Raw genomic sequence first — 25,147 nt, 5'->3', positions numbered from 1 at the left:
CAGCGCCCCTTAACTCCTAAACTGCAATTGTCATTTTCACAGTAAACAATGCATTTTTATAGCATTTTTTTTCTGTGAAAATGACAATTGTCCCAAAAACGTGTCAAAATTGTCCGATGTGTCCCCCATAATGTCGCAGTCACGAAAAAAATCGCTGATCGCCGCCATTAGTAGTAAACAAAAAAAAAATATTAATAAAAATGCAATAAAACTATCCCCTATTTTGTAAACACTATAATTTTTGCGCAAACCAATCGATAAACGCTTATTGCGATTTTTTTTTACCAAAAATATGTAGAAGAATACGTATCGGCCTAAACTGAGGGGGAAAAAAATGTTATATATGTTTTTGGGGGATATTTATTATAGCAAAAAGTAAAAAATATAGAATTTTTTTCAAAATTGTCGCTCTATTTTTTGTTTATAGCACAAAAAATAAAAACCGCAGAGGTGATCAAATAACACCAAAAGAAAGCTCTATTTGTGGGGAAAAAAGGACGCCGATTTTGTTTGGGAGCCACATCGCATGACCGCGCAATTGTCAGTTAAAGCGACGCAGTGCCGAATCCCAAAAACTGGCCGGGTCCTTTACCTGCCTAAAGGTCCGGGTCTTAAGTGGATAACAAAGCGTGTCTGAAGAATTGTTTTGAAGCAAGTGTTAACTAGCAAGTGAGTTGGAATCACGCGTGTTGCTGAGGTTTGGGGATTCCAAATCGTGGCAAAACGCGTGACACACTTTGGTGCCATTGTTCTTAATGGCTCAGCAAATGCAGTGCGATTCTGCCAGGTTTCTTGCGCGGCAATTGTGGAAAAACACATTGGCCCAGATTCAAAGAGATTTGCTCTTTTTTTGCGGAGGCACAGGGCAACGATTTTGCCCTGCGCCCCGGGGGCGGGAATCATTTAAATTAGGCGCGCTCCCGCGCCGAGCGTAAAGTGCATGCTCCGTCGGGAAACTTTCCCGACGTGCATTGCGGCAAATGACGTCGCAAGGACGTCATTTGCTTCAAAGTGAACGTGAATGGCGTCCAGCGCCATTCACGAATCCCTTACGCAAACGACGTAAAATTTGAACGTCGCGACGCGGGAAGGGCGGGTATACTTTAGCATTGGCTGCCCCTACTATTAGAAGGGGCAGCCTTACGCTAAAGACGCCATACGGAAACTCCGTACCTTGCGTACGCAGGGCCCGCGCAACTTTGTAAATCGGTGTTAGTATGCAATTTGCATACTATACGCTGATCACAATGGGAGCGCCCCCTAGCGGTCAATGCAAGAATGCAGCCTAAAATCAGCGTGGCATAAGAGCCTTATGCCACGCAGATTTTAGGCTGCAGTCGGCGTTACGATGTTCCTGAATCAGGAGCATTCGTAACGCCGGAGCAAGTAAGCAATTGCGCTGTATGGTTACGCAGGCGCAATTGCTTACTGAATCTGGGCCACTGAGCTTGTTGCCAAGAAAGGAAGAGGAGCACTTACTGAGTACGAAGCCTTTATCTTTCATCCTTGCCTATGTTCCAATTTAAAGCGGGGGTTCACCCTATCGACGGGAAAAAAACATTTTTTTTTTTCTTTTACCTTAAAATCAGGCATTGTAGCGCGAGCTACAGTATGCCTGTCCCGTTTTTTTTAGCCCCATACTCACCTTGTAGTCGTCCATCGAAGATACCGGGGAATGGGCATGCCTATGGAGACGGAGGATGATTGACGGCCGGCTCTGGCGCGTCACGCTTCTCCGGAAATAGCCGAAATAGGCTTGGTCTTCACGACGCGTGCGCATAGCCTGTGCTCAGGCGCCGTGAAGAGCCGAGACCTACTCCGGCTGTCTTCGGAGAGAGTGACGTGCCAGGGCCGGCCGTCAATCATCCTCCCTCTCCATAGGCACGCCCATTCCCCGCGGGAGCCGAAATCTACGATGGACGACTACAAGGTGAGTACGGGGTTAAAAAAATCGGGACAGGCATACTGTAGCTCGCGCTACAATGCCTGTCTCGATGGTAAAATGTGTCGGGGGGGGGGTGAACTACCGCTTTAAGTCGGTGCCATGATTTCTGACCCAGGTTTCCATTTTCAGGTGGCTCCTTTCTCTTGCAACATGCTGTGGAGCCACCCTTGTATACAGGTACTAGAGCTGCGCTAGAGTTATCACTTCCATCAAAATCCCCCCCCCCCCCCCCCCCCCCCCGGATGCAGCCTCTTGTTTATCTGGCTCTTAAAACACTATTTCTCCCACTGACACCAACAATGGGGCTGTATTCCTCCCACTGATACCAACGATGCAGCACCATTCCTCCCATTGACACCAATGATGATGAGACACACTTCCTCCCACTGATACCAATAATGGGGCAGTATTAATTTCACTGATACCAATAAGATACTATTCCATCCACTGACACCAGGGATGTGGCTATTCCTACCAATGGTACCAACAATGGGGCACTACTCTTCATATCATCACCAATAATTAGGCACTATTAATGATTGGGTAATATTTCTTCCACTGACACCAATGATGGGCCACTATTCTTCCCATTGATACCAATGATGGGCCACTATTCCTCCCACTAACACCAATGATGGGACACTACTCTTCATACTGTTACCAATGATGGGGCACTATCTCTCCCAGTGATATCAGTAAAGGGGCACTATTCCTCCCACTGATACCAATAATGGGGTACTATTCCTCCCATTGATACCAATGATGGGCCACTAATTCCTCCCATTGATACCAATGATGGGCCACTTTTTCCTCCCATTGATACCAATGATGGGCCACTATTCTTCCTATTGATACCAATAATGGGCCACTATTCTTCCCATTGGTACCACTGGTGCGGCACTATTCCTCCCACTTACACCAATAATGGAACACTACTCTTCATACTGTTACCAATGATGGGGCACTATCTCTCCCAGTAATATGAGTAAAGGGGCACCATTTCTCCCAGTGATATCAGTAAAGGGGCACTATTCCTCCCACTGATACCAATGATGGGGCGCGATTCTTTCCACTGATACCAAATTATGGGACACTATTCCTCCCACTGTTAACAATGATGGGGCACTATCTCTCCCAGTGATATCAATAAACGGGCACTATCCCTCCCAGTGATATCAGTGAAGGGACACTATTACTCCCACTGACACCAATGACGGGGCACTATTCCTCCCACTGACACCAATAATGGGATATCAATTAGGGGGTACTAATTTTTCCACTGATACTAATCATGGGGCATTGTTTACACACACTGATGTCAATGCATTTCCTACCCCTACTGGCCACAGTCTGGCCCCGCTAAAGTCTGACGGACAATAAACTGGCCTTTTATTTAGAAGGGTTGGAGACCGAGGCCCAGATTCTCGTATCTGGGCGTAAAACTGCGGCGGCGTAACGCATCTCATTTATGTTACGCCGCCGCAAGTTTTACAGGCAAGTGCTTTATTCACAAAGAACTTGCCTGTAAAGTTGCGGCGGCGTAGCGTAAATCCCCCGGCGCAAGCCCGCCTAATTCAAATGAGCCGGGTAGGGGGCGCGGATCATTTAAATTAGGACGTACTGCGCATGCGCCGTCCCTAAAATTTCCCGACGTGCATTGCGCTAAATGACGTCGCAAGGACGTCATTGGTTTTCGACGTAAACGTAAATGGCTTCCAGCCCCATTCACGGACGCCTTACGCAAACAATGTAAATTTTTTAATTTCGACGCGGGAACAACGGCCATACTTAACATTGGTTGCCCCTCATATAGCAGGGGCAACTTTACGCGTCGCAAATCTAATGTAAACGTCGTAACTTCACTGCGTCGACCGCGCGTACGTTCGGGAATTCGCGTATTTTGCTAATTTGCATACCCGACAGGGAAAACAACGGAGGCGACACCTAGCGGCGAAAAAAAAATTGCATTTAAGATCCGACAGCGTAAGAGCCTTACGCCTGTCGGATCTAATGGTTATCCATGCGTAACTGATTCTAAGAATCAGACGCATAGATACGACGGCCCAGATTAGGACTTTGAGAATCTGGGCCCAACTGTCCATCTAGAGCCCCATATTTACAGCACAGATATTATAGATCCATTTATTCCATGCTGCTTACAGCTGTTTATGGCTTGTCTCAGCTTCGTCAGACGCAGGATAAATAAAGTCTATCTGCAATTTCAGATGTTAAATGTTGAGGAATAATTATTGGTTATCTTGAAGTTTAACCATGGAAACCAAATATTAGTCGTTTTTTTTTTTTTTTTTTCCTTTTTGAAATCCACAGTATTATTTTTCTCTAAATTAGCTATGTTTTCTATGTCATTCAAATGGCTTTGTGATTTAGGAAGATTTGTAGATTTCCGTCATATCCATCTGTCATCTGATTCAGGAGGATCTCTCGGTATAAGCTGTTTAAGGACAGGCAGCTGTCCCACCCTCCGTCCGTCTATCCCGATGAGCCATCTACCTGTCTATGGTCATCATAGGAGTCATCTCAGACCCATAGTCATTTCATTAACCACTTAAGACCCGGACCATTATGCAGGTTAAGGACCTTGCCCCTTTTTGCGATTCGGCACTGCGTCACTTTAACTGACAATTGCGCGTTCGTGCGACGTGGCTCCCAAACAAAATTGGCGTCTTTTTTTTCCCACAAATAGAGCTTTCTTTTGGTGGTATTTGATCACCTCTGCGGGTTTTATTTTTTGCGCTATAAACAAAAATAAAGCGACAATTTTGAAAAAAATTCAATATTTTTTACTTTTTGCTGTAATAAATATCCCCCAAAAATATATAAAAAAAAGTATTTTTTCCTCAGTTTAGGCCGATACGTATTCTTCTACCTATTTTTGGTAAAAAAAAAATCGCAATAAGTGTTTATTGATTGGTTTGCGCAAAATTCATAGCGTTTACAAAATAGGGGATAGATTTATTGCATTTTTATTAATAATTTTTTTTTTTACTACTAATGGCAATTTTTTTCGTGACTGCGACATTATGGCGGACACATCGGACAATTTTGACACATTTTTGGGACCATTGTCATTTTCACAGCAAAAAGTGCTATAAAAATTAACTGATTACTGTGAAAATGACAATTGCAGTTTAGGAGTTGAATGAATGAATGAATGAATGAATGACTTGTATAGCGCTACACATGCGAACTGAATCGCCTCTAGGCGCTTTTTGCAGCCAGTGTCTTCCTGGCTGGTGTGGTCATTTACCCCGTAGGATCTTGACACGCCTGGGACACACAATCGTACACACATATATACTGGCCCAATTTGGCCAGGATCCAATTAACCTACCAGCATGTCTTTGGAGTGTGGGAGGAAACCCACGCAGACACAGGGAGAACATGCAAACTCCAAGCAGATGGTGTCGTGGTCGGGATTTGAACCAGCGACCCTTTTGCTGCTAGATGAAAGTGCTAACCACTACACCACTTTGCTTAACCACTAGGGGGGCACTGTAGTGGATAACACTGAAGCCCTGCACTCACGATCAGTTCGTCTGATGAAAACAGACCGATGGACCGTTTTCATTGGACGAATCGATCGTGTGTGGGCCCCATCGTTTTTTTTATCGAACTGTGAAAAAAAATAGAACCTGTTTTAAATTTTTCTTATGGTTAAAAAAAAACGATAGAAAAAAAACGATCGTCTGTGGGGAAATTCATCGGTCAAAAATCCACGCATGCTCAGAATCAAGTCGACGCATGCTCGGAAGCATTGAACTTCATTTTTCTCAGCACGTCGTTGTGTTTTACGTCACGCGTTCTGACACGGTCGGATTTTTAACCGATGGTGTGTAGGCAAGACTGATGAAAGTCAGCACCATCGGATATCCGATGAAAAAATCCATGGGATTAGATTCCATCAGATATCCGATCGTGTGTACAGGGCATGACATTTTCCACAACTCGAATGAATTCACTTTGTTCAGCTCCAAGTTTTCTGTAGACTTTACACTTAAACATGCCTTTGTCTGCAGCCCTTTTGCTCAGGTGAACATTTCAGAAAAGCCTCCATTAAATATGAATGGCGTGTTAAGGAAACGATCGGCATACATAACTCACAGCGGCATATGTTCTATCAGAGATGGAAAAATAACATTATTTTCCCTTGTTACTGCGCAATCTGTTCCATAATTCCAAAAATGAACCAGAAGAGACTAAGCAAAACAAGTAGTGACAGGCAGCTCTGTACGTTCTAAACATGCAAAAAAAAAAATCACCATGCAGAAAATTGACATTGAAACTCTCTGAAAGAAAGGGAAAATTCCATAAAAATCGGAGATATGTGGATTTCACATTTCCTACCAAAGCACACTGACCGACCATTTGTCTAATGGACCTGTGATGTTGAGATACTTGGCCCCTTGGGCCTGATTTGACTCCCCCTTCATTCTCTATCCTCCTCTCTCACCAACAACCAGGGCTGCTGATAGAAATCATGGGGCCCCGTACAGCCTACCTGATGGGGCCCCCTTCAGCTCCACCCCTGGTCTGGCCCCTCCTTCAGCCCCACCCCTGGCCCAGCGAATTGACAGCGGGACATGCCAATGCCATAATGTACTGCAGAGACAGTGCCACCCATGCTGCCAATGCCATAATGTACTGCAGACAGTGCCACCCATGCCAATGCTGCCAATGCCATATTGTGCTGCAAACAGTGCCACCGGGGCTGTACTGGAACAAAAATTTGACTCTGGACTTCATCCAGACTGGCCCACTTTGACAGGTCTCTCCCATGGCGGCCGGACAACTCCCGCACCCGGCCACCCAAGCCCTCTCTCCCCCTTCAATAGCCACTAGCCGTTCTACTTTAGTAGAACGGCTGGTACTGGTACTCTTATAGGCAGTACCAGTGGGGAAGCTAGACATTATTTCACCCGGGGCAAAGAATCAGTTTGGTGCCCCCCCCCCCCTTATGGGACAAGGTTAGGCAGAAGTGAGAAACTCCCAGGCCATAGCTGTTGAGTCAGCTGTCTGTCCCCTCCCCCATGCTCCTCTGTCGTCCCCCCTGCTCTTCTGGTCCTCCCCCTGCTTCTTTGTCCCCCCAGGTGAGCGCTGCTGGGAGGGAGAGGAGGTGAGCGCTGCGGGGAGGGAGAGACAGGGGAGTGGAGGGGGGCGGCGGTCCGCTGTCACTGAAGCCGGCCCACTGAGCCATCGGCCCACCGGGAAACTCCCTGTAGTCCCAACGGCCAGTCCATCCCTGAGTGCCACCCATGCCGCCAATGGCATAATGCCATAGGCAGCATGGGTGGCACTGTCTGCAGCACATTACAGCATTGGAGGCATGGGTGGCACTGTCTGCAGCACATTACAGCATTGGAGGCATGGGTGGCACTGTCTCTGCAGGCAGCACATGTGTTATGGGCCATAATGCATGTGCTACCTGCAGACAGTGCCACCCATGCCGCCAATGCCGTAATGTGCTGCAGACAGTGCCACCCATGACCCAATGCCATAACGCATGTGCTACCTGCAGACAGTGCCACCCATGCTATATTGTGCTGCAGACAATGCCACCCATGCGGCCAATGCCATATTGTGCTGCAGACAGCGCAATCCATGACGCTAATGCCATAACGCATGTGCTATTGGCAGCATGGGTAGGCACTGTCTCTGCAGGCAGCACATGCATTATGACATTAGCATCATGGGTGGCACTGTCTGCAGCACATTACGGCATTGGCAGCATGGCATGGGTGGCACTGTCTCTGAAGGCAGCACATGTGTTATGGGCAGACAGAGCCACCCATGCCGATGTCAATTATGCCATAATGTATACACGCTGCTGCTGCTGCAGTAGTAGTAGTAGGAGATCTTGAAGCCCCCCCCCCCCCAAAGCACACACCTGTGTAATGCTTAGCTGCCTGGGCCCAAGGAGTCACTTCTTCCCTGATGGCTGCTGCTGCCTGGACTTGAAGGTCAGTTGGATGGGAAGCCTCTGCTCGCCTGAGTCGCCCCACTGCTACTTCTCACGCTTACTGCTCTTCCCTGAAAACTGGGGAGAAGACACACACCTCCGGGAGGTGACATTCCCCCAACACCTGCCAACATTGACAGAGAAACCGTCAAAAATTGCTAAAGAAAATCCCTTAACCACTTGGGATCCGCCTGCCGTCAATTGACGGCTACAGTGCGGATCCCAAAAGCCAAACCGCCGTCAATTGACGGCCGCCCCTTTGGGCGTTCCCCGCGCGCGCTCCAGAGCGCGCTGCGGGGAAAATCTGTGTTGGCCGTGTCCCTCGGACACAGCCAATTACAGATCGCCGCGAACGGCCAATCAGAGTGGCCGTTCGCGAGGCGATCTGTGCGGCCAATGAGAGATGATCTCATATGTAAACATATGAGATCATCTCTCATTGCCGTTTTACACAGAGACAGCGGTGCTGTCTCTGGAGAGGAGACCGATCTGTGTCTCTTGTACATAGAGACATAGATCGGTCACCCCCCCAGTCACCCCCCCTCCACCTACAGTTAGAACACTAAGCAGGGATACATTTAACCCCTTCCTCACCCCCTAGTGTTAACCCCTTCAATGCCAGTCACATTTATACTGTAATTAGTGCATATTTATAGCACTGATCGCAGTATAAATGTGAATGGCGCCAAAAATGTGTCCGATGTGTCCGCCATAACGTCGCAGTCCATTAAAAATCGCAGATCGCCGCCATTTCTAGTAAAAAAAATAATTAAAAAAAAATAATTCTGTCCCCTATTTTGTAAGCGCTATAACTTTTGCGCAAACCAGTCGCTTATTGCGATTTTTTTTTTTTTTGTTTACCAAAAATATGTAGAAGAATACGTATCGGCCTAAACTGAGAAAAAAAAATGTTATTTTTTTTTTAAATTGGGATATTTATTATAGCAAGAAGTAAAAAATATTGTATTTTTTTCAAAATTGTCTCACTTTTTTGTTTATAGCGCAAAAAATAAAAACCGCACAGGCGATTAAATACCACCAAAAGAAAGCTCTACTTGTGGGGAAAAAAGGACGTCAATTTTGTTTGGGAGCCACGTCGCACGACCGCGCAATTGTTAGTTAAAGCGATGCAGTGCCGAAAGCTGAAATTTCACCTGGGCAGGAGGGGGGTATATGTGCCCAGTAAGCAAGTGGTTAACATCCCCTGAGGGGCTGTAGGCTCCAGATTTTGTGTCACATGGCTTTGCCCACCCATCTAACTTGCGGTGTGGGGGAGGAGAAGCTATATACAGTGCTGGGATGGGAAAGGAGCTCTGCCAAGTGACCTGCCAGGGGTCCCTGTAATCTCATTTTCCAGCAGTAATCCTTGATGTAAGGAACTCAAAACTCTTAGGACACTTTGAGTATCTTGGCATGCAATGGGTGTATCTACACGCACAGTGGAAGTGGTGGTGATAGTGGGGGGGGGGGGGGGGGGCAGGTCAACTTTTGCATCGGGGCCCACAAGCCTCAAGCTACTCCTCTGTGTGGGGACAGTATAAGAAGGTGAGGATCAAAGAAGACAGGATCAAACAGTCTTTTTACACAATGCAGAGAATTAACCACTTAGGTTCCACAGTGAGTATAACAATCATGCTTTGTTGTATATAAAGACTGAGGCCCGGATTCAGAAAGAAGATACGACGGCGTATCTCCGAGTGCGGGCCTTCGTATCTATGCGACTGATTCATAGAATCAATTACGCATAGATTTCCCTAAGATCCGACCGGTGTAAGTGTCTTACACCGTCGTATCTTAGGCTGCATATTTACGCTGGCCGCTAGGTGGCGCTTTCGTATATTTACGCGAGGAATATGCTAATTAGGTAGATACGCCGATTCAGAAACGTACGTCCGGCCGGCGCATTTTTTTACGTCGTTTACGTTAGGCTTTTTCCGGCGTAAAGTTACCCCTGCTATATGAGGCGTAGCTAATGTTGAGTATGGATGTCGTTCCCGCGTCGAGTTTTGAAATTTTTATGTCGTTTGCGTAAGTCGTTCGCAAATAGGGCTGTACGTAAGTTACGTTCACGTCTAAAGCATTGACTATTTGCGGCGTAATTTCGAGCATGCGCACTGGGATTTTTTCACGAACGGAGAATGCGCCGTTCGTAAAAAACGTCACATACGCGGGGTCACAGTTAATATACATAAAACACGCCCACATCATCCCCATTTGAATTAGGCGGGCTTACGCCGGACCAAATACGTTACGCCGCCGTAACTAAGGGCGCAAGTTCTTTCTGAATACGGAACTTGCGCCCTAATTTACGGCGGCGTAACGTATCTCAGATACGTTACGCCGGCACATAGATACACAATTGTATCTGAATCTAGCCCTGATTTTACTGTTGTGGGTTTAGTAACACTTTACATTTCCCAAAGGCTTGGGTGGCCAGATTTCTTCACTGTACGCTGTGTCTCTGCCCCCTCCCAAAAGACCCTAGATCTCCAAAATAAAGCGGACAAATTGGGCGACAATGACAGAACCAAAGACTGGCTATGAAAAAAATGTCATCGGCACTGCGACAAAGGCAGGGCCATTTTTTGCACATGAAACAGCAATGAGCCCTCGTTAAATAACAAAGAGCCATGTCTTCCTTTCATAAACAGATCATGGAGGGGATCTTTCCCTGCCGCTGCGTTTAATGCTCAATTCCTCCGAGCTCATGCATCTCTGTGCCTTCCTGCTGACAAATGACAGAAAGGAGAGTCAGCTCTTCGGCGCTTTCATGACATGTAAACATGAATGGAGAAGCCTCTAGTGCTCTGCTATCAGCCAATGCCAATGTTTCATCTCTAGATGGAATTATTTAGGCAGCTACATCCCTCGGGTTCTAAGTCTTCTACTTTTCATTATTTCACAAAGGAAAACAGATTTCCTGCATGCGGCACAGCGATCGCTGCAACCCAATGTAAGGATATGAGAGAAGATAAAAAATCAGCCTTCATAACAGCAAAACTTTCATGTATGTGTGGAATGTTTTATTCCAAAGATCCATCTCATCCAACTGACCTTTCTTTATATCTCACCAAAGAATAACGTGGAATGGGTTCCGTCCCACAAATGTCACCGCAGTCATGTAATGGGATTACAGTGGAACTCCAGTCTTTTTTTTAACGCTTTTGTATACACTAGGGCCCGGATTCACATACATCGGCGCATATTTATGCCAGCGTAACGTATCTAATATACGCTACGCCGAAGCAGCGCAGAGAGGCAAGCACCGAATTCACAAAGCACTTGCCTCTCAAACTGCGCTGGGTTCCCTCGGCGTAAGCCGTCGTAGGTGGAAGTGGGCGTGAGCCATGCTAATGAGGCGTGACCCCATGCAAATGATGGGCCGAGTGCCACACAAGTACTTAAAATGAACGGCGCTTGCGCCGTCCCGTGGACGTATCCCAGTGCGCATGCTCAGAATCACGTCGAAACTACTCCCTAAGATATGACGGATCACTGCCTACGACGTGAACGTAACCTACGCCCAGCCCTATTCACGTACTACGTAAACAACGTAAAATGCGACGGCTGTGTTCCCTGGTCCATACGTTTGCATGAGTTGCGCCTCATATATGGGGAATAACTTTACGCCGGGCGTACGACTTACGTAAACCTCGTATATTATGCGCCGGGCGCAAGTACGTTCATGAATCGACGTATCTCCCTCATTTGCATATGTGAATAGGAAATCAATGGGAGCGCCACCTACGTCCAGCGTAAATATGTGCCCACGATACGCTGGCATAAGAAAATTACGTCGGTCGGATGAAGCCTATTTTCTTGGTTTCAAAGTCCTGGGGAAAAGATACGACGGCGCATATTTACACTTACGTGGCGTATCTGTAGATATGTCGGCGTAAGTGCTTTGTGAATCCGGGCCCATATTGTTAAAAGTATTGGGACACCTGTCTTTATGCCGCGTACACACGACCGTTTTTCGGGTTCTAAAAAAATATGTTTTTAAGGGTCTAGAAAAAACAACGTTTTTTTCAACCCGATCATTTAACGGCCTTGCCCACACATGATTGTGAAAAAAAAATGCTCTAGCAAAGCGCGGTGACGTACAACACGTACGACGGCACTAGAAAGCGGAAGTTCCATTCGGATGGCGCCACCCTTGGGACTGCTTTAGCTGATTTTGTGTTAGTAAAAGACGATTCGCACTTTTCTGTCTGTTACTGCGTGATGAATGTGCTTACTCCATTACGAACGGTAGTTTTACCAGAACGAGCGCTCCCGTCTCATAACTTGCTTCTGAGCATGCGCAGGTTTTTCACGTCATTCAAGTCCACACACAACCATTTTTTACAACCTTAAAAACAACAATGTTAAAAACGTCGTGAAAAAATTTAGCATGTTCGAAATTTTTAATGGGCATTTTTTAGATCGTGAAAAATGCTCTGGAGCCCACACACGGTAGTTTTTAATGACATTAAAAAAAAAATGTCATTTTTTAGAACCCGAAAAACGGTCGTGTACGCGGCATAACACACACTTTAAAATGGTTGTAAAGGATACATTTTTTTATTTTTTTTTTAAAAACAAACATGTCAGCTTGTTTTGCACAGAGTGGCCCCGAACTGTGTTTTCTGGTGTCCCCTCTCGGCTCCTCTTCACATCAGATAACCACCTCTGAGAAGCTCTCTCCCAAGGGGGTTACCTTGCGGGCGCACTCCCGAGTCCTGTATTCGGCATCCATACCCGCCGAGTACAGGACTCGTCTCCGACCCCCGTGTCACGCGGTGACGTACAACACTACAACGAGCCAATTTTTTGGCGTCGGAATTGGAGACGCACGATTGGAATTTCCAACAAGAACTTTTGTTGTCGGAAAAATTGAGAACCAGCTCTCAAACATTTGTTGGCGGAAATTCATATCGTGTGTACATGACATTAGAGTCACCAGAGCATTCACTGCGAAGGCTAGAGGATCCCTGGGTAGGGAGACAAACCTGCTGAGTTAGTTGTTGAACCTGGAAGCCAGGAGGCCCACATCTGCAACTGAGGTGTTAAAACATTTTCCAAAGAGCAGATGCTAATGACAGAGGAAGTCCATCTACCAGTTTTCCACACCTAGGATGTGCATGACAGTCAGGGTCGCAACGTAAAATACCAAGCCAGTATCAGCTCTGCTTCCATTTGACCTGAAAGACTTCTGGTGCCTCCCTTGTGGTTGATGTAGGACACTGATGTGGCATTGTCCAAATTAATCCTGGTCAGCTGATCTCACAGATGATAGGGCCAGCATTGAAGGGATAACTAAAACATTCTGACTTACAGAATGTTGATCAGGAGCCAAGCTTTCTCTGACAACCAAGTCCTTTTGACCGAGAAGGAACAAAGCAGTCCTTCCCGAACCTAATGGGCTGGCATCCATTGTGAGCACATTCAAAACCACTGGATGGAAGGATTTTACTAATTACAGTGCCAACCTTGTAAACCACCTCACTAGGGTAAGCCTGGTCCTGCTGGCCAGGCATATCGGACAATCCAAAGACTGCACCCTCTTGTCCCATTGTCGCAATCCGGAGTCAGGCTCGGAGACAAGTAGCTTAGCAGTAGCTAGGCACCCACTGACCAGCTGGATAAGTACAGAAGCAAGCCACTCCGGCAAATTACATGGGCTTACCTGAAGTACTAACCAGTGTTCACCAGAGCTCCTGATACTTGAGATGGGTTTTGATACTGGAGATGCAATTGTTGCAGGAATGTTGTCAATGTTGACAGCATGAAGTGGGGAGGAGGCAGAAACCAAAATTGCAGTTTTTATCAATGGATACAACTTTTTGGACCCAAACATCTGATATGTCCTTGGACCAGGTGGCCATGAACGCCAACAGTTGCCTCTCCACTCTGATAAATGGGGGTGCCCCCTCACTGTGAAGAGGAATTTTTCGCAGAGTTGGAGGTCCAGAACTAATTTCCAGGCCCTGGAGGCTTGAGAGAAATAAAAGGAACTCTATTTATTCTCAGGGGTAGAGATTGTGCCTTATTTTTCTAATGCACTGTACACCAATAATTGAGCCAAAGGGTCCGTCACTTATCCCGAAAGGAGACCCCCTTCTCGATTTTTGGTGTATAATACTGTATCTACTAGCTCATCAACACAATAAAATAGGGTCACAGGCATGAGCTCCAGTTGCTGGAGAACAGAGGAATCCATCAGGACAGAATCAAGATCCCGGGAAAATACCCTTGGACCCGACAGCTAAGGTCTGGCAGATGTGAACAGTTGCAATGGCAGGTTGCAGGGCAAGACCTGCAAGGGGAAATCAGTTCTTAGAAAAGGCATCTAGCCTTTTATCTACTAAGGCCCGGATTCGCAGACATTGGCGCACATTTATGCCGCCGTAGCGTATCTCCTTTATGCTACGCCGACGCAGCGCAGAGAGGCAAGCACTGGATTCACAAAGCCAGTGCTGCCAAAACTGCGCTGGGTTTCCTAGGCGTAAGCCGACGTATGTGTAAGTGGGCGTGAGCCATGCAAATGAGGCGTGACCCCATGCAAATGATGGGCCGAGCGCCAGACAGATACGTATAACAAACGGCACATGTGCCATCCCGTGGACGCATCCCAGTGCGAATGCTCAGAATCACATCGGAACTACTCCCTAAGATACGCCGGATCACTGCCTACGGCGTGAACGTAACCTACGCCTAGTCATATTAACGTCCTACGTAAACTACGTAAAACACGTCGGCTTGTGTTCCCTTTGCATGGATGCTGCTGAGTTACACCTCCTTTATGGGGCATAACTTTACGTTCGTGAATCGGCGTATCTCCCTCATTTGCATATGTGAATAGAAAATCAATGGGAGCGCCAAATACGTCCAGCGTAAATATGTGCCCACTCTACGCCGGCGTAGGCAAGTTACGTCGGTCGGATGAAGCCTATTTTCAGGCGTATCTTAGTTTCTGAGTCCGGATACAACGGCGCATATTTGCACTTACGCGGCGTATCTGGAAACATGGGTTTGTCCTCAATAGGGACAGTAATGCCACGTACACATGATCGGAATTTCCGACAAGAAAACCGTGGACTTTTTTCAGACGGAATGTTGGCTCAAACTTCTGTTGCATACACACGTTCACACAAATGTTGTCTTAAATTCCGAACCTCAAGAACGCAGTCACATACAACACTACGACAAGTTGAGAAAAATTAAGTTCAATGATTCTCCGAGCATGCAAAGGATTTTTGTGTGTCGGAATTGCACACAGACGATCGGAATTTCCGACACGAACTTTTCCCGTCTGAAAATTTGAGAACCAGCTCTCAAATTTTTACTGTCGGAAATTCAGACACAAAATGTCCGATGGGGCCCCCACATGGTCGGAATTTCTGACCAAAAGCTCACATCGAACATTTCTTGTCAGAAATTCCGATCGTGTATATGCGGCATTAGAGTCTAGTTAAGACAGGGAATTGCTGGGTCCACACTTTTTTAGGAACCCTTCCTGCATAGGGTATTGCTGGCCAAAATGCTTAGAAGGAGCAAAGACCTTTTCCTTGTTTTGACAATGACTATATAGAAATGGATGCACTAGGGCAGTGGTCCCCAACCTTTTTGGCACCGGGGACCGGCTGCGAGGAAAAAAATTCTGGCAACCCCCGGGAGGGTAGTAGTGCCCCCCCACCCATGAAGGTAGTAGTGCCCCCCACACACATGAAGGTAGTAGTGCCCCCCACAGATGAAGACAGTGCCCCAGTGGTGAAGGTAGTCCCCCCACCGGTGAAGGTATTCGTACCCCCACAGATGAAGGCAGTGCCCCCAGTAATGAAGATAGTCCCCCCACAGATGAAAGTAGTGCAACTACAGATGAAGGTAGCCCCCTACCATTGAGGACAGCCCCCACAGATGAAGGTAGTCCGCCCACAGATGAAGGAGCCCCCCCACCGTTGAAGGCAGCCCCCCCCACAGATGAAGGTAGTGCCCCCCAGTGATAAAGATAGTCCCCCGCCAGCTGAATGTAGCCCCCCACAGATGAAGGTAGTCCCCCCCACAGATGAAGGTAGTGCCCCCCAGTGATAAAGGTAGTGCCCTCACTAAGCCATGCACACAGGTGACCCACTCCCAGTCAGTCCCCGCTCACATTCACCCTGTCAATGGTGGTGTTGTTGTATTCGGGCTCCCCCGGGCCTCTCCTCCGGTGCATCATAAACACACAGCGCTCAGCAATACACAACACTGAACTTCTGTTGTGTACAGGAGGTGAGGGGGAACACGTGACCACAATCGAATGTGCACTTCACTCTCACCTTCCCCGAAATTGCTCATCCACTCCGAGGAACTTCACAGCTTACAGCCGGCCGCCGGGCTCTCCCTTGCCGCCCACCCCCACTCGCGGCCCGCCTGCAGAAGGGCACAGCCCGGTAGTGGGCTGCGGCCCGGGGATTGATGACCCCTGCACTAGGGAATGTATTGGAAAAGCATGACCATGTTGAGGGCTCTTTACAGAACCCAGGCTTTTAGTGCAACCAACTTTTTGTATTCTGCATCCATATTACCCAACAAGGGTAAGCAGAGAACAAAAAACACCCTCTATAGAGATAATGAAGCTAAAATTTACTTATAATTCCTCTGGCTCCAAGATCCGGTTTAGCAATGAAGCACTAATGTACTATAATATAATGTGAATGACCTAAATGTATTTTCATAACCTATCTCAATGTCACTTCCATGTTTAATGCATCATTTAGCACACCACCCTCACCTTATGTGTATTGGAGTTACTCAGCAATGTAAGAAAAGTAAGAAGCAAATATGCTCAATGTGATAAAGGGCTGAACACTGGTAAAATCTGCTCTGTTTGCTCTTGGTTTAATCTGACAGCACACAAAAGTGGACTCTCACAGCTATTTGTACAGTTCTGCAAACTTCATTTTACTTATCTGCTGCAAAATTTATAGGCACAGGGCTCTGAGCTTAATCTGTGAACTGCTAGGTGAAACTGGGTGGGCTCCCATGAGTCTTTGCAAAATTAACTTAAAGTGAAATATGAACAAAGCACATCCCTCTATGGCAGGGGTAGGCAAACTTTCAGAGGCTGAGATCTACCAGGACAACATGGATGATATCAAAGATCCCTGAGTGGGCAGTGCCGCACTTTAAAAGAAAAAAAAAAACGATTAAAGGGGTTGTATGGGTGCACTTTAAAAAAAAAACATACATGTCATATACGTACCTCCACTGTGCAGTTAGTTTTGCACAGAGTGGCCCCGATCGTCCACTTCTGGGGTCCCACAGCGGCTGTCTCGGCTCCTCCCCGCAAGAGCTAACCCCCTCTGGGAAGCTTTCTCTCTCGAGGGGGGGTTACCTTGTGGGCGCGCTCCCATGTGATGCACTCAACGGCCATAGCCGCCAAGTGTATGACTCGGCCCGCCGCCTGGCGCGCTGCATCATTGATTTGATTGACAGCAGAGGGAGCCAATGGATAAAGCTTTCTCCATTCTGTAAACAGGAACCAGGTATTATAGCTGAGCATTGCACCCAAGAGCTAGACGACACTAGCTTATGTGCAAACTGGAACTGACTGTAAACTCACATAGAATATGTACCACACAGAATCAGATAAAAGCTTGATCAAGTTATTCTAAACAATGCAAACTGTAAACAGTAATATCAGTAAAACAGCTAACATAAACACAAACAGTAAGCTAATTAACTAGTCACCTAACATATAACAGTGATCTAATCAAACAGTAATCTAATTAACATGAAGATATAACTTCCCACAATTATTTGGTAACGTGGTGAAGTAGACACAATACTAGAATGCACACAGAAACAATAGGTGACTCGATTAACAATGAGGATTCACACAATGGGAAATTATACAATGAGAGAAAGACACCCTAAAAAAACAGATTATACAGTGCCTTGAAAACGTATTCATACCCCCTTGAAATTTTCCACATTTTGTCATGTTACAACCAAAAAAAAGTAAATGTATTATATTGGGATTTTATGTCATAGAATCTTCAAACTACGGCCCTCCAGCTGTTGCGGAACTACACATCCCATGAGGCATTGCACGACTCTGACATTCACAGACAAGACTAGGCATGATGGGAATTGTAGTTCCTGAACAACTGGAGGGCCATAGTTTGAGGACCCCTGTCATAGACCAACAAAAAGTGGCACTTAATTGAGAAGTAGAAGGAAAATGATAAATAGTTTAACATTTTTTACTAATAAAAATCTGAAAAATGTGACGTGCATTTGTAGTGGAACCAATTGCCTTCAGATGGACACTAAATTACGCTAGGAAATGGCATTAAACGGTTTAAAGTCCATTTCCTAGCGTAATTTAGTGTCCATCTTCAAGTATCGGGACGTTGGCACATTTGTACCGGTGCATCCAATTCCTTTTAAACAATTGCCTTCAGAAGTCATCTAATTAGTAAATAGAGCCCACCACCTGTGTGTAATTTAATCTCAGTATAAATACAGCTGTTCTGTGAAGCCCTCAGAGGTTTGTTAGAGAACCTTAGTGAACAATCAGCACCATGAAGGCCAAGGAACACACCAGAAAGGTCAGGAATAAAGATGTGGAAAAGTTTAAAGCAGGGTTAGGTTATAAAAAATATCCCAAGCTTTGAACATGCATTATCCGGAAATGGAAAGAGTATGGCACAACTGCAAACCTACCAAGACATGGCCGTCCACCTAAACAGACAGGCCCATGGAAACTCTGGAGGAGCTGCAGAGATCCACAGCTCAGGTGGGAGAATCTGTCCACAGGGCAACTATTAGTCATGCACTCCACAAATCCGGCCTTTATCTGCTGATCATGATTTTAATGCATTACAGCAAGGGTGCCCAACCAGTGGCCCGGGGGCCACATGTGGCCCGCGGAGCCCTCTGATGTGGCCCACGACCTCCTGCTCTGACATGACTGGTTGAGCCATAGACCTCTGTTATTACCTACGGTTTGGTGCGCTTTCAGAAAGTGCACAACACCGGCAGGATATAATAGAAGTCTATGGCAAAGTGCAGCTAACTCGCAGGAAAGCCACAAGTGCACTGCTCTGCACTCACGGGGGCGGTAAACCACAGCGCATCAGTGTGAAAGCATCCTTAGGCCCCTTTCACATGATCAGTCCGACCCAATCAGACCCTCCATTCACCTCTATGGGGAGTGGAAAATGTAAACAGACTTGTGTCCGTTTACACCCGCCTACATTTAATCCGATCCGGAAAAAAAAAAAAACACAGAAGGGGCAGATCGGAGGGCCCATGGAGTCGAGCGGGCTGTGTCCGTGTCCATTCTGCATATGCGGAGTGTAGCCCACGACCGGTTACCCGCGACCCGTGGCCCACGACCAGTTACCAAGCCGCTTAAGTGGCCCTCGCTCTTCAAAAGGTTGGGCACCCCTGCTTTACAGAATCCTAATAAAAAAACAATGTGCATTTATTATGTTTTTTTTATTTGAAAAGGCAAACTTAGCATTTAAGTTGATGTTCTCTGCGATGTGTTTATTTTAAAAACTTACCATTTTGAAATTCTGTGTTGCTTTTGTCTCTATGGCCCGTAGGACATCTCTGAATTCTTTGATTCCTTTTAAAATATTTCTGGGGAAAAAACAAAAACGAAAAACTGTTATATTATATTAAACTTTACTTGAGAAGGGATAACTTAGCTGTAAAATAGGAAATTTGCACTAATTCTGGATCTACCCTTTGATCCTGGAATCATAGGCGTGCGCACAGGGTGTGACGGGTGTGCCCAGGCAGCACTACCCTCTGCAGCACTACCGTCTTCCCTCCTCTCCTCTCCTGCCGGCTGTTGCTGCGGGGATGTTTTAGGATGAGTGAGGGAAAGGGGCTGATAAATATGTATTTATCAGCCTCTTCCTTTTCTGAATGAACATGGTGAGTGATCGGTACTGTGTGTTTGAGCTTTGGGGTGCATCCCCTTATGCAATAGGCTGCGCACACCTATGCCTGGAATCATATAGAAAAGGTAGGTAGGCGAAGATGGATCCTCAGGTCTAATTCCAAGTGATGGGATAGAGTTGAAGGACATGCCTCCCAGAAGATTTATCCCCCCTTTATGACCAGGCCATTTTTTGCTATTGGGCGCTGCACTACTTTAACTATCAATTGTGATGCTGTACCCAAACAAAATATACCGTATTTATCGGCGTATAACGCGCACTTTTTTTCCCTTTAAAATCAGGGGGAAATCGTGGGTGCGCGTTATACGCCGATCCTGTCTTTGTGGGCTGTCTCAGAGCGCCGCCGACAAAGACTGACAAAGACCGAGCCGAGTGTACTGGGCACTCGACTAGGCTCGGCCCCGCCCGCAGCCACGCGAGAGGAGCCGAGAGAAGCCGAGAGGAGCCAAACACACCGGAAATCCGGCTCTGCACAGCTTGACCGAGGCGCCAAACTCAAACAGACGGATGCCGGACACGACAGCAGACGGACACCGACAAGGCTGGACGGACCCCGCGCAAGGCTGCAGACGGACGCAGGACAAGGCCGCCGATGGACGCCGGGCAAGACAGCAGACGGACACCGACAAGGCTGGACGGACGCCGCGCAAGGCCGCAGACGGACGCCGGACAAGGCCGCCGATGGACGCTGGGCAAGACAGCAGACGGACACCGACAATGCTGGACGGACCCCGCGCAAGCCTACAGATGGACGCCGGACAAGGCCGCTATGCCGGACAAGGCCGATGATAGACGCCGGGCAAGACATCCAAAATTTAAGTTTTTTCCTTAAACTTCCCTTCGAAACTTGGGGTGCGCGTTATACCTTTGGGTTTCTTATTTTAAATCATATAAAAGAAAAATGGCCGACAATTTTGAAAAAAATAAAATAAAATATTTGCTATAAAATAATTAATACATTGATAATATACACTGTTACTGTACTAATGACACTGGCTGGGAAATCGTTAAAGTCTAGGGCAATCAAGGGGTTAAATATGTGCCTAACTATGTGTTTTGAAGGATTGCCGCTCTAAGTCCTGGTCCTCTAACGCACGCGCCCTTTTAGGAACTTACAGGTGCTTTCTCTGCAACGAATTAGGAAGGAAGAAAAAAATCCTGGACGGCCGCACACCGTTAAAGGCATCTTTATTGATATCTTGTGTAGCAGATGAAATTCAATACAGTCATTTCACGTTACAGAAAACAGGAAAAGCTGTTGACGCGTTTCACACCGTATGAAGGTGCTTAATCAGGATTAAAGTGGGTGTAAACCTACTCTCATCCTTTCTACTGCCATAGGGCTGATGTATAAGGATATAGATGCCTCCTGCATGGATCCTTACCTGTCAAATGTCTCCCCTCTGTCTGTTATAAGAACTGAAAAACTGCAGATTCTGTGGGTGGGTCTGTTGTCTGGAGCTCGGTGGGTGGAGTCCTGATGTCAGTAGACTCCCCGCCCACCCCCACACTTACACTAAATTCTGCTATGATCACTAACATCCAGTCAAATTCCAGAAAAGTAACCACATGACTTCAGAAAAGGAGTGGGGGTGGGAATTAAAAAACAATGCCTGTCTCCAGGTTAGTGCATGAGATATGTAAATAACCTGTCACTCACAGCAAGGGGGCGGAACGGACTAAGGTTTTTCTCTGGAAGTCCGTTTTATTTCACTGAACAATAAAAGAGGATTGCTCAGAGCTGAATAAACTCTGAGTGGCAAGACTGGGCACAGGTGATAGGAAATCTTATACTCTACATTGTGACGTCAAAAGAAAAAAAAAATTGGGTTTACATCCACTTTAAAGGAAAAAAATGTTTTTGCTGAAATTACTGTTTACAGGGTGTAGAGACATAATAGTTAACTGATTCCTTTTAAAAATGAATAAAAATAGATAAAAAACAATCATATAATGTGCCTGCAGTTTCTAGTTTCGTTTGTGCATGATGCTTCCTGCTTCTCTGCTGTACAGAGCCACAGAGCCAATACAGGGCAGTGATGGTTTGGAAAACGAAACTGATTGGTGCTGTGGGGTTTTAGATACACAGTAATCACACCTCCTTGATTAGTGATCACAGAGAGAAAGCTTCCAGTACTGTGGTTATCAGGAAACAGACAACCAGGAAGTGTGGAGATCAGAAAAGAATTACAGCAACTTGAGAGCAAAAACGAACAATGAGGACATGAAAACAGCACTGTATTAAGGTAAAGGAAGCTATTAAGATAAAAAAAAAATTCCTTTACAAACCCTTTAAGCACCTTCATACGGTGTGAAATGCGTCAACAGCTTTTCCTGTGTGTATTATGTGCTGCTTTTACCGAAGATCTCTCTGTTTCTTATCCCTGCTTTGCAGGAATGAGAAACTGACAGATTGCTTCCACTGTACAGAGTTCTGTGTCGTTTACCAACACAGAGCTCTGGGATGTGATTGCACACAGCCGATCAGCAGGTCCTGGCCATGAATCACTGGCCGAGACATGCTGATAAGCTCCCGCTGTTTACAATGACAGCGGGCGTCATGCGGGGAATCACTTGTAGGCACGCCCTAAACCCAGAAGTGGACAGTTACGTACCAGTAAGCCACTTAGCCTACAGCCGCCGCCAGAGGCGTATCTAGTGAAAATAGCACCTATGGCAAGCACTGAAACTGCGCCCCTGTTGAAACATTTGAAACCCATCTTTCAGTTAACCTTAACAAAAAAAACAGCTAACAAAACTAGTGACATTTATCATCTCTTGTGATACCTTGGGTAGTGACATATCCTCTTTATGGAGAAATCTGGGGTTTATTAGACCCCTGATCCCTCCTATGCCCTTCAAGGCCAGGTAAATGCAGAACCAATACTGGAAGTGATGAAATCTTCATCACTTAAGGCCACAGTTTTCACAGAGGAGAGGGAGAAACTGATGTTCCTCCTTCTTCTTTGTGCGCTGCCAATCCGACCAGAGGGAATGGGAGAGCCTGGGAGAACAGGGGAGGGCTGTGGCTGAACACAGCAGGGATAGCGCTGCCATTGTCCATTAGCAAAGGTGCTGAAAAGGAGATCCTGCCTATGCTCGGGAGGAGGGAAGAAGATACCCTCAGACCCTGGTAAGTGTCTTGCTGCCCAGCCACTCATCAGCGCCCCCTTCATATGGCGCCCATGGCACTTACCATGGCTGCCATACCCTAGATACGCCACTGGCCGCCGCTCACCAGCAGTACATTGCAGGGGGGCAGTCGGCAAGTGGTATTATTACATTGTAGCTCTCTAGTCCATGGTGTCACAGCTGCATTTGTTTTCTTTTTCCAAGTTTATTTTGCTTTAATTTCTCCTGGTAATCCTGCACACACTAACACACTTCTTGTCCCTGGGCGGGCTACATCCCTCCTCCACTATATCTGTAGCGCCTGGTTACTTCTAAGGTAAATTTAGGGGTAATCAGAGTGTAAGTGACTCTGATTCCAATTGCAACCATTTGATTAGGGTCTCTGCTTCAGCTTGGCTGTGCTGTGGGCTCATTCTGTCGCGCAGGGGTGTTTTCCCACCCCGGTGAGGTAGGTGGCAGCAGTGGAGTTGAGGTTTGGGTGTCCTCTCCCAGCGACCAATCAGGAGGTTGGGGCCTCGCTGGGCATGCTGGGAGAGGGTCCTTATGAGGCAGACGCCATTTTGTGTGGTCTTCTTCCGGTGTGGCACCCACCTTTAGGGTGGCCACCTCACGGCGATCCGGCGTTATGGCCTACCGGGCCGGAGTGTGCGCGCTATTCTGTGTTCCTGGTTTCGGGCCTAAGTTGGTCCGGAGCATTTGAGCAGGACGGGGACCCAGTGGTCGACTGGGTTCCCACTTTCAAGATCCCAAGCGAGTTTAGCTGTTCGGTGGGGAGTCCATCTGAGGAGCGCCAATGAGAAGCTGGCGGTCCAACAGGATTCTGACAAACCACCGGGGATCGAGGTGACCGGACACTGAAGGATTGACTCCTCTTTCAGTCGGTACCTGTGGCGACGTTAACAACAGAGGTTCCATTCTGTTGTTCATTTAACCACTTAAGAGCCAGACCAAAATGCAGCTAAAGGACCAGGCCCCTTTTTGCAAATCGGGACTGCGTCGCTTTAACTGACAATTGCGCGGTCGTGTGACGTGGCTCCCAAACAAAATTGGCGTTCTTTTTTTCCCACAAATAGAGCTTTCTTTTGGTGGTATTTGATCACCTCTGCGGTTTTTATTTTTTGCGCTATAAACAAAAATAGAGTGCCAATTTTGTAAAAAATTCAATATTTTTTACTTTTTGCTACAATAAATATCCCCCAAAAATATATATAAAAAAAAAATTTCCTCAGTTTAGGCCGATACGTATTCTTCGACTTATTTTTGGTAAAAAAAATCGCAATAAGCGTTTATCAGTTGGTTTGCGCAAAATGTATAGCGTTTACAAAATAGGGGATAGTTTTATTGCATTTTTATCAATTTTTTTTTTTTACTACTAATGGTGGCGATCATTGATTTTTTTCGTGACTGCGACATTATGGCGGACACTTCGGACAATTTTGACACATTTTTGGGACCATTGTCATTTTCACAGCAATTTAAAATGCATTGTTTACTGTGGAAATGACAGTTGCAGTTTGGGAGTAAACCGCAGGGGGGCGCTGAAGGGGTTATGTTTCACCTAGTGTGTGTTTACAACTGTAGGGGGGTGTGGCTGTAGGTGTGACGTCATCGATTGTGGATCCCTATAAAAGAGATCACACGATCGATGCAGCCGCCACAGTGAAGCACGGGGAAGCCGTGTTTACACACGGCTTTTCACGTTCTTCAGCTCCGGGGACCGATCGTGGGACTCCAGCGGCGATCGGGTCCACGGGTCCCGCGGTCCTGGAGCTTCGGCCAGGTCGCGGGAGCGCGCCCGCGACCTACGGCTGGGCTTAAAGATTAACGTACATATACGTTGATGTGCCCAGCCATGCCATTCTGCCGACGTATATCGGCAGGAAGGGGTCCTTAAAGCGGAGGTTCACCCTTAGAGAGCACATTTTCCCCTTAGCTTCATGCTCGTTTTGTCTAGGGGAATCGGCTAGTTGTTTTAAAATATGATCCGTACTTACCGTTTACGAGATGCATCTTCTCCGTCGCTTCCGGGTATGGGCTGCGGGACTGGGCGTTCCTATTTTGATTGTCAGTCTTCCGAGAGGCTTCCGACGGTCGCATCCATCGCGTCACGATTTTCCGAAAGAAGCCGAACGTCGGTGCGCAGGCGCAGTA

General features: G+C 46.8%; 1 protein-coding gene across 3 annotated transcripts in view; it reads right to left on the bottom strand.

Moving 5' to 3' along the window:
* Positions 1-25,147, bottom strand: part of TTC7A (tetratricopeptide repeat domain 7A) — a 489,583-nt gene that overhangs the window by 359,360 nt on the left and 105,076 nt on the right. For all 3 annotated transcript variants that reach the window (XM_040351571.1, XM_040351572.1, XM_040351573.1), the window contains one exon: positions 19,460-19,538. In XM_040351571.1, the coding sequence (XP_040207505.1) occupies positions 19,460-19,538 (79 nt within the window). The remainder of the gene's footprint in view (positions 1-19,459; positions 19,539-25,147) is intronic.

The sequence above is a fragment of the Rana temporaria genome, chromosome 4 (assembly GCF_905171775.1).
Source record: "Rana temporaria chromosome 4, aRanTem1.1, whole genome shotgun sequence".
Taxonomy (NCBI): Eukaryota; Metazoa; Chordata; class Amphibia; order Anura; family Ranidae; genus Rana; species Rana temporaria.
This window is presented reverse-complemented; position numbering and strand designations above follow the sequence as displayed.